Below are 10,918 nucleotides of genomic sequence, written 5' to 3' on the forward strand. Positions count from 1 at the left end.
ATCGGTCACAGACAGTGAAACTAGGAAAATTCCTCTCCGAAACTCGGGCAGTCACCTGCGGAGTCCCTCAAGGCTCTCCGTTGTCACCCTTTCTCCTTAACATTTACATTCGCCCACTCCTTCAAATCATCAGATGCTCAGATCTCTTCTTCCACTCTTACGCTGACGACACGCAACTTTATTTACGGATCAATGGAAAAAAAGATCACCAACAACAACTTGAAAACTGCCTCAAATCAATAGAGGACTGGATGACCACCAACTCCCTCCAGCTGAACCAATCAAAGACAGAGCTTCTTATCTTACACTCAAATCATAAGCCCGCAACCAAAACCTCCTGGTCTCCACCAACCGTCTTTGGGCAGACTATCTCCCCAAAGACCAAAGCGAAGAGTCTCGGGGTTATTTTAGACGCACAAATGTCAATGGATGCGCAAATAGGATCTGTAGTCAGTCGATCTCACCATCTGCTGCGCATGCTTCGCAGACTCATCCCTTTTATCCCAAAGAATGACAAAGCAGTGGTAGTTGGAACAATCATTAATTCACGACTGGACTACGTAAACTCGCTTTACATAGGATTACCACAATATCGACTTGCGCGATTACAACTGATCCAAAACACGGCGGCAAGGCTGATAACAGGAAAAAAACCCTGGGAATCCATTTCTCCTTCACTGAGGAGCTTACATTGGCTAACCGTAAAAAATCGGATCACGTTCAAGACCCTTTGCCTCACCCACAAATGCGTGCATAGAGAAGCTCCGCAATACCTAATGGAGAAAATAAATCATTACACACCAAACCGCAGTCTTCGATCAGCCAACAAAAACCTCCTCGTGCCCAAAGCCCGGTATAAATCCAAGGGGGATCGGAGATTCGCTGTCCAAGGGCCTCGGCTATGGAATGCTCTACCAATCAACATCCGCCTGGAAGAAAATCACCTGGCTTTTAGGAAAAAACTCAAGACCTTCCTCTTCTAGCAGATGATCAAAGCTCGCCACAGCGCCTAGAGGCGATTCAGTTCGCAATGTGCGCTATATAAGTATTTCATTCATTCATTCATTCATTCATTCCCCAGATTGAGGCTCTGGGGAGAAAGGAGAAGGAATAATATCTTGGTTTAAATGAAATGCATATAGAGACCAAAATTAGCTGCGCTACCTACCCCCACTGAGGCTATTACTGTTTGTGCAAGGAAATTAAAATTAATCAGATAATTCCAATAGATTAAGTGAACAATTCATGTACAATCAAAATTAAGTGATAAATGCTCAAAAATGTAATATGATTAAATTAATATAGTGATTAATAACAGTTGATTATATTCAAAAAGTGAATAAATAATTATAAATGAATAAATAAATTCATTAATTATTGACTATAAGTAAACTAATTTAAATTAATATATATTCAATAAATAATTATAAATAAATACAGTGATTATTAATAGTTAAATAAGATAAAAAAAACAGTGACAAATTAATAAAAAATGATATCCATAAAGAAGGGGAACCAGTGAACCACAACCAACGAGAAAAAGTCCAAACAAAAAGTCTTTATAATGGAAGAGATATCTCTTTAAGAGGGTGCCAGTCAGCCGTGCGTTCCACCTTCACCAAGCCAGAAACCCGTGAGTCAACAGTAGGAATGCACGCTTACCAGAAAGCGGTATGTAAACGCTCATGGAATTTGTCACCCGAACTGCACCAATCCTGACTCCTATTGCGGAAACACTTTCAAATGGACCATGAAGATTTCCACATAAGCAAGCAATGGTTTAGATGGTAACTCGGAAAACACAAAGAAAGCCTGTCATAGCGTAAACCAGGCAGACTATTTTTATTTAACCACTTGCAGACCGGACCATTTTGCTGGTCAAAGACCAGATCACTTTTTGCGATTCGGCACTGCGTCGCTTTAACTGACAATTGCGCGGTCGTGCGACGTAGCTCCCAAACAAAATTGACGTCCTTTTTTTCCCACAAATAGAGATTTCTTTTGGTGGTATTTGATCACCCCTGCGGTTTTTATTTTTTGCGCTATAAACAAAAATAGAGCGACAATTTTGAAAAAAACGCATTATTTTTTACTTTTTATAATAAATATCCCCCAAAAATATATAAAAAAACCTTTTTTTTCCCTCAGTTTAGGCCGATACGTATTCTTCTACATATTTTTGGTAAAAAAAATCACAATAAGCGATTATTGATTGGTTTGCGCAAAAGTTATAGCGTTTACAAAATAGGGATAGTTTTATAGCATTTTTATTAATAATTTTTTATTATTTTTTTTTTACTAGTAATGGCGGCGATCAGCGATTTTTATTGTGACTGCGACATTGTGGGGGACCCATCAGACATTTTTGACACATTTTTGGGAGCATTGTCATTCATACAGTAATCACTGCTATATAAATGCAGTGATTCCTGTGTAAATGACACTGGCAGTGAAGGGGTTAACCGGTGGGTGGCAGTGTAGGGGTTAAGTGTTCCTAGGGGTGTGTTACTAACTGTGGGGGGGTTGGGCTTTCATTTAGTGAACACTGATCTCTGCTCCAATCACATGGAGCAGAGATCAGCGTCACTAGTTGCTAGGCAGAATGGAGAAATGCTGTTTACTCGGCATTTCCTCCATTCGGCCGCTCCGTGAGACGATCGCGGGGATGCCCTCGGCGATCTAGTCCGCGGGTCCCGCGACCGGACTCACGGGGGTCCCGACCAGCGCGGGATTGAATATTGGACGTACCTGTACGCCAATATGCCTGCCCGTGCCATTCTGTCGACGTACATCGTCGCGCGCTGGTCAGGAAGTGGTTAAATAAACAAAATATACTCACAAACACAGCAGTAAAAAAGCATGAAATGCCGGCCAGCATGCGAAAGCCCGTTCAGAAGGTCAATGTAAGTGCTGACGCAACTCCCCTCCTTGCAGGATGGACACAACCGATCGGATTGCCGATTCAGATTTTTGAGATCTAGAATGGGTCTTACCTCTCCGTTTGGTTCTGAAACTGTAAAAGGTTTGAATCAAAAACCTGTGCCCTGTTCCACTAAGGGAACCTCTGATATCACCAACTGGGGTAATAGATGATCCAAAGCCTGAAAGAGAAATTTCTTTTTCTCTGGATCCTTGGGAACATCTGCCCTTAGAAAAAGTCCCTCTGTCCCTCTTTTCTCCTTATTTGTCCCTCATTTTGGTCTGATCTATATCATTGTATATAAAATGCACTATTTATCTTACAAAAAGTGTTTCCCAGTGCTAAACCTTTCATCCATTTTCTAAATCGTTGCATTTGTAAATTTTAAAAGCCAATATAAAGGAATCGTAGTGGTGAAAAAATGCACTTGTGAGTTTACTTAATGCTTTTTTTTTAAATAATTCTGCTTTAAGGGGGAGTGACAGGCGGTGTGTCCTATGCCTACATACTTTTGCTAATAGGTGTCCCGCCCCGTTCCCACCTCAAAAAGTTGGGGGGTATGGTTAAAACCCCCAAACATTATATATTTTCTGAAGATGGGGACCTATAAAATGGTGGTGAAACTTTTTTATGCCACATACCATTAGTGCGCTGTGAGATTCTCACAGATAGGGCCCACATCATCTTGTCTTTCCTCCTGACTGACTGTCCAAAAACTGTCCCTTTCATTAATTAGATTTCATTTCTTTCAATTACGGAGACTCAGAGTTACATATAGGCATTTCCTAGGCCAGTCTTCCTAGGCATACCTACCTCTCCAGATGCACATCCACCAATTAAGGTATTTTTATATTTGTATAACTCCTCATAAGAGCCAGCCTAATGCTTGCATCAGGGCTGAGGGCTCCTGAGAGGAGTACTGAGGACGGGTGCTGTAATGTGTTCAGGAAGCCATGTACAGCACCCTGCTGGCCCCCACCCATCAGCCATGTTCTGGCTCCATTGCATAGAAAGGCACATAGACTCCTTGATGTCACATGATCTATAATAAGGTATGTAATGAAAAAGGTGAAAGTTTTTTTTATATTACTAGCATGCTGATGGAAGGGACACAAGCAACAACTAATACCTGATAAAGGTTCTAACCCCTCATCAATCTATCCAAACCTAAAAAGATGAGATTTCAGGAATCATGTTAAGATTTAAAGGGTTGAAAATGCAGACTAGAATTGATATTTCATCAGCTTTCATCAATATAATGCATCAATATTTCCAGCAGTGTGAAGAATACTTTGTATATTTTATTACATGGATTCAAATAACAAGACTACTGTTTCCTATTTTATAATCAATGGGATTTCAAATGTCCCCAAATTGCAACTTCTGATTTTCCTCCTGGTTCTTCTCATTTATCTTCTGACTCTTGGTGGAAACCTGGTCATTCTTCTATTGGTTTGCCTGGACTCCAATTTCCATACTCCCATGTACTTCTTCTTGGCCAACTTGTCTGTCTTGGACATGTCCTCCTCCACCACCACTCTGCATAAGGTTCTTGTAGCTTTTTTAACACAAGACAAGACAGTCTCTTTCCTGGGTTGCATAGCACAGTTCTACGTGTTCTCCTCCTTGGCCTGTAATGAGCTATTGATATTAACAGCCATGAGTTATGACCACTATGTCGCCATCTGCAATCCCTTACATTACTCTATCCTCATGAACCCAAGAGTTTGCACCCTCTTGGCCACAGTCTGTTGGGTCGTTTCTTTTTTAGAGGTGGTACCCTATCTTGCACTACTGTTGGAAGTCTCATGTTATAAATCCAACATCATAAATCATTTTTTTTGTGATCTTGTGCCTCTTCGCAGTCTCTCTTGCAGTGACACCTCTGCCTTGGAAATGTTGAGCTTCATTGAAGGACTATTACTTTTAAGCCTTACACCCTTTGTCCTCACCTTCACTCCTTATGTTTTCATTATTGCTGCAATAGTAAGGATCCGTACAAGTGGTGGGAGATATAAAGCCTTCTACACTTGTTCCTCACACCTCACTGTTGTTGTCCTTCTCTACGGAACCCTGGTGTGTCAGTATCTCAATCCAACCAGAGAGGACAGTTTAGAGTCCAATAAATGGTTTTCACTCTTTAACACAGCTGCCGTTCCCTTGCTGAACCCTCTGATATACAGCCTGAACAACAAAGATGTGAAAGGACACTACGTGTAATAAAGTATTATTAGGATTTATTTACTTATTTTTTAGCTCATTGTTATGTCTGATGTATTTCTTCTTTGTACACTTTTGAAGCTGTGGAAACTGTTAAAAGGATCTCTTTATAAAAAAAATGTTGTGTGAGTGGCTTACCAATTACACAGCTGTCTCAGTTAATCGCTATATTGTGTCTAATGTTTATTTCCTATGATTATCAGCTCCCCCTAGTGGCCATAATACATTTCCTACTTTGTTTAGGAAAATAATGCACCATGGCCAATAGATGGAGCTGACAATCATAGGAACTAGACCTGATGGAAAAAGCTCTGTATTGTGCTTCCGCCTTTAAATTTTCAACTTAAGACAAAAGACCTGTGCTCTCAAATAAGCACCAACTTAAAAATTGCAACGTCAATAAAAACAACAATGCAGTCATGTGAGAAGAAAAGTCAAACTAGCATGTGTCCAGTGAAATGCTGCATGTGCAGATCAATACTCCAAACATGCCAACTCTAGTGCACCACCACCAAGAGACAAAAGCCTCTTACCAAAAAATGTGGGACACCGCACAACAATATTAGAACACAGAATGGATTAAATAAATGACATTGCTAATACTCATAATGAGGAGATAGAAACACTCAGAGAGGAAAATTCATACCATACTGCCCGCATTGAAGGTTTTAAAAACAGGGCCAGGAGATCTAACCTGAGAATTCGTGGAATAACTGAAACAATAATAGATCTCCATTCTACAATTACAGCTCTCTTCCAGGAACTTGTCCCATCTATCCCTATTGAAAGGCTGGAGATGGGCAGAATTCATAGAACCCTGGTCCCCAAAAAAGATGCTGGCCCCCCGAGAGATATTGTCTTGAAATTACATTATTTTCGTACCAAACTACAAATAATGGGAGCTGCTCGAAGTAAAGACATTTTATCTGACCAAGGATATCGCTGTGAAATATTTCTAGACCTCTCGCAACAAACTCTCATTAAAAGAAGAGAGATGAAACCCCATCTACAAATTCTCCAACATCATCACATTCCATATCTTTGGAGTTTCCCATTTGCCATTCGAGTCTCTCACAAAGATACCTCTTATACCTGTAAAACAGTGGATGACCTCTCAACAGTGATTCTTGATCTTCGCCTGTCAACTCCGGATAACTCAACTGAAGGTCCCAAACGTCAAGCATTGTCAAATTCTCCTACAAATCGAAAAGATGAAACTGACCAACAAGCCCATTCAAGTATCCATAAAAGGAGTCGCATAGCATCAACACAACCAGATCCTGAAGACCAAATGGACTGAATTTTTCTTCTTGGTGATCCTACAAGTTAAATTTATACTTATTGACATAACATTTAGAATGACAAAATATATGTAATCCTTAAATGGGAATATATTCTCTATTCCCCAAAAGTTCTTTAATTTTAGGATACATAAATAAGCTCTTAAAATTGCTATTACTTTCTTGGTGTTTCTTGAGATGTCATGAGCTTTACTTTATTTCCCTAACTCATCACATCTAAAGAAATTAAAATCCTTTGTGAGATTTCTTTTTATTATTTTTTCAGCAATGTTAACAGCCACCTGCACATACACTGATTTATGTCTTCCCTCATAAAAATGGGGATCCATACCTTCCTTAAATACTATCCCCTCATATCTCCTATATATCTTTAGTGTATTTGCAGGTCATTTACTTTTATTCTATATACACTATTTATTTCTTTATTTTATTTTTCTTGATAACGTGATATTTATCACATTTTCTGTACCCTATTTGTTCAAATACCGGTTTACAAATATATCTAATTGATAAGGTTTCATTTAATTATTATTTTGTGTTTCCTTTTTAAATAGTGAATCGTTAATTTTATAATTACCAAGTACTTTTTAAAAGAGGCTGTCTTTGTCCCGGAGACAGTTCACTGCACCTCCCACTTAGTCCTCGAATAGCCGATCTTATTAATCGGATACTCTTTTGGACACACTGTATCCCTGGATTGATGACTTTTCATCACTCTATGGATACTATCGCCTCTTAGGAACAATATTCCTATCTATTCAAATAAAACTTCTCTTTTTCTGCCTTAACACCTGATAATATTTATATTATGAATCTACATATATTTCTTCCCTCAAGTTTAGATTCCCTATTTACCTTCTCACCCTCCCCCTAGAAATTCTAACTCATTCCTAGATAAACAACTTAAGATCTTATATTTTCTCACATACTAGTCAATGATGTCATTGAATGTGATCACCCATGATGTCCAAGGTCTAAATTCCCCTCCCAAAAGAACTACAGCTTTTCATTCATACTCTACACTCTCTGCCCATGCTGTTTGCTTGCAGGAAACACATTTTTCCTTACAGTCCTCCCCAAAATGTTTTAGTCATCATTACCCCCAGGTCTATATGGCTTCGGCCTCTACTAAACAAAGAGGTGTCTTCATCGCACTACTCCCTTTACCCTACATGAAGAGATCAAGGATCCCGAAGGGCGTTATATCTTGCTCACAGGCCTACTGTTGGATGATGAAATAACCATAATCTCATATTATGCCCCCAACAGAAATCCTCTTTCAATTCTCTCATCTATTTTCGGTTGTGGAATCACATAAACAGAGTACCCTCATAATATGTGGTCACTCAAATCAAGTCATTTATCCAATTCTAGACAGATCTCCAACTCCATTACAGACCCAACGTCCTGCATACCGACAACTCCTAGATCAATACTCCCTACTGGATATGTGGCGGGAACAAAATCCAAGAAGAAAATCTACACACTACTCTCACCCCCACAAGCAGTTTTCCCGTATAGATCACCAATTTGTACGTGTGAATACCTCCACTTGTATACTGAATTCTTCTATAATCCCAAGTGCTTGGTCGGACCACAATGCGGTCATGACTACCTTCTCTTCTCTAATCCCAAAATCTAAACATAGATCTTGGTGCATAAATGACAGTTTATTAGCAAATCCAACTTACAAACTTTAGAAACTACCATTCAATATTTTATCTTTAATAATTCATCCACAGACACTAATCCCCTACTGTTATGGGAAGTTCTAAAACCAACTATTCGGTGAGTCTGTATAAGTCAAACATCTCATCCTCATAAAACAAAACAACTACATAAACTTGAAGATGCCTTCTATAAAGCCTCTAAAAATTTCAACTAAACTTGAGTATGATAAAGCTAAATTAGAACTGGATCTCCTTCTAACAGACTCAGCAGTGCAGGTCCTTAGAAAATCAAAACATAGTCATTACATGAAGGCAAACAAACCAAACATATTCTTAAGGCCCGTACACACGATCAGACTTTTTGACAACAAACATGCAAATTAGCTGTTTTGGAGCAACATCCGACCGTGTGTACGCTCCATCAGACAAACTTTTTCTGTTTTCATCGGGCTTTTGTTGGCTGTGCGAACGGACAAACTTTCTGGCAACAAAAGTCCGATGGAGCAAAGTCCGAACGTGTGTACGCAAAACCATCGGACTTTTGTACAAACACGCATGCTCAGAACCAATGCAAAAGATCAGACTACAATGCAGAAGTTGACCAAAGGTGGCGCTGGAGTAATTGAACGTCCTCTTTTGAAGTGTCATCAGTACATTGTGACGTCACTACGTTCATGTTTGTTGTCAAAAAGTCCGATCGTGTGTATGCAATACAAACTTGTGGACTACGCCCTTTGTACAAAAGTCCAAGGGAAAGTTTTCTACAAAGTCCGATCGTGTGTATGAGGCTTTAGCCTTACAACTACGGAGAACTGAACACATTCCAAAACCAATAAGGCTTAAAATAAATGCAACTACTTATACTAGTAACCCACGGAAACTAATAACATTATATAAAAACACACATAAATTTAATCAAAAAGAAATTTGATACTCTACTATCATCCATCCAACTTCCTACCCTCCCCACTACCCATCAAGAAATACTAGATAAACATATAACTGATTTGGAAGTCAAAGAAGCAATTAAAACCCTTAAATTACACAAACGCCCAGGCCAAGATGGCTTTTCAGCCACCTACTATAAATAATTTATTACCCTACTCTCCCCATTAATGACTGCTGCTTTCAATTCTCTCTTGGAAGGAAATTCCTTCCATACAGAATCATTATATGCATCTATAGCTATGATTCCTAAACCACATTCTGACGATTCATCCTGGTCGAATTATAGACCAACCTCAATATTAAACTTGGATGTCAAAATACTAGCTAAGATCCTCGCTAATCGTCTAAACTGGGTTCATTCCCCCCAGACAAACAGATGACAGCATTCGTCGTGCTACCTTACTAACCCATATAGCCCGAAAACGCCGGATCCCTGCCTGCTTCCTCTCAATTGACATACAGAAGGCATTCAATTCTCTGTCATGGCCTTATCCTGATGCTGTTCTTCACAAATGGGGATTTGGAGCACAGTTCCTGACATGGGTATCCTCTCTTTATCAAAACCCGAAAGAATACATATCCTACTCAGGATTTCAATCTGACCACTTCAATATTGAAAGAGGAACTAGGCAGGGATGCCCCTTGTCCCCTCTTCTTTTTTCCCCGGCAATAGAACCCGTTGTCCAAACTTATAAGATCCAATACAAACATAAAAGGCCTTGAATTAGGACACAACACAAATTATGTCTATTTGCTGATGATGTTTTGATATTCCCTACACCTCCACTAATATCAGCCCCAAATCTCATTGATACATTTAATAAATTTGGTTCAATATCAGGCCTGAAAATAAATCCACATAAATCTAAAGCCCTGAATATTTCACTCACACCAGAATTGCAAACACAGCTACAAAACTCCCTCCCATTTACTTGGGCAACAACACATATAACCTATTTAGGAGTCTCACTCACATCTAATCCTGACAATTTATTCTCAGCAAACTACCCGCCCATGCTAGCTCATCTTTCCTCTTTACTGAAAAGATGGTCATCCTTACCACTGGTTTGGTTGGGTAGAATCTCTGTGGTAAAAATGTCAATATTGCCTAAGATTTTATACTTATTTAGGGTGCTCCCTATCCAGGTTAATGCACATTTTTTACGAATCTTTCAACGCAAGACAGCTCAATTTATTTGGGGCAAACTTCAACCTCGTTTACCACAACCTACACTGTACATGCCCCAGATTAAAGGAGGTCTGAGTGTTCCGAACTTTTCAAAATATTATTACAACTTGCTGAATTACCCAAATATCATGCTACTAAAGAAATTCCACTTTGGGTAGCAATTGAATCAGTTGAATGTGATCCACTTTCTGCATCAAATTTTCTTTGGCTTACACCAACTCAAAGCCGTACAATCACGTATCCTATTACTAAACATAGCCTCTCAATTTGGGATAGACTTAAAACACATTTTGGTCTCCAATCTCAACATAACCCACTTCTTTCTTTCATGAATAATCCCTTCTTTTACCCAGCTTGGACCTCTCCATTCTCCTTCTCCGCCTGGCTTAATGCTGATCTTACGCGAGCCCATCACTTGTATCTGACAAAATCACACCTTTTCCTACACTTTGTAATACCCACAAATTACCACATCATGAAACTTTTTGATATTTACAAATTAAGAATTTCCTGTCACAATATTCTCCCTCAAATTTGACATCTCCTAATTTTACAATCTTTGAAAGATCTTGTACAACAGACCCCCATAGACGAGGGACTCATCTCAGATTTATATACGCAGCTACTCTCACACACATCCTCCACATCTAAACTGGAGAATGAGTTAAAT

General features: G+C 39.2%; 1 protein-coding gene across 1 annotated transcript; it reads left to right on the forward strand.

Annotated features, from left to right (window-relative positions):
- Nucleotides 1–4,225: 4,225 nt before the first annotated feature.
- Nucleotides 4,226–5,707, forward strand: LOC143989088 (olfactory receptor 5AR1-like). The gene has a single exon (XM_077489452.1). It carries the CDS (start codon nt 4,229–4,231, stop codon nt 5,138–5,140), a length of 912 nt encoding a protein of 303 aa, XP_077345578.1. The 5' UTR covers nt 4,226–4,228; the 3' UTR covers nt 5,141–5,707.
- The last annotated feature ends 5,211 nt before the right edge of the window (nt 5,708–10,918 follow it).

Source organism: Lithobates pipiens, unplaced genomic scaffold (genome assembly GCF_037356315.1).
Source record: "Lithobates pipiens isolate NorthernLeopardFrog02 unplaced genomic scaffold, aLitPip1_a1.2 Scaffold_1, whole genome shotgun sequence".
Lineage (NCBI taxonomy): Eukaryota > Metazoa > Chordata > Amphibia > Anura > Ranidae > Lithobates > Lithobates pipiens.

What these genes read in the sequence shown, in the direction of transcription:
- LOC143989088 (XM_077489452.1), top strand. Translation starts at nt 4,229, where the DNA reads ATGGATTCAAATAACAAGACTACTGTTTCCTATTTTATAATCAATGGG.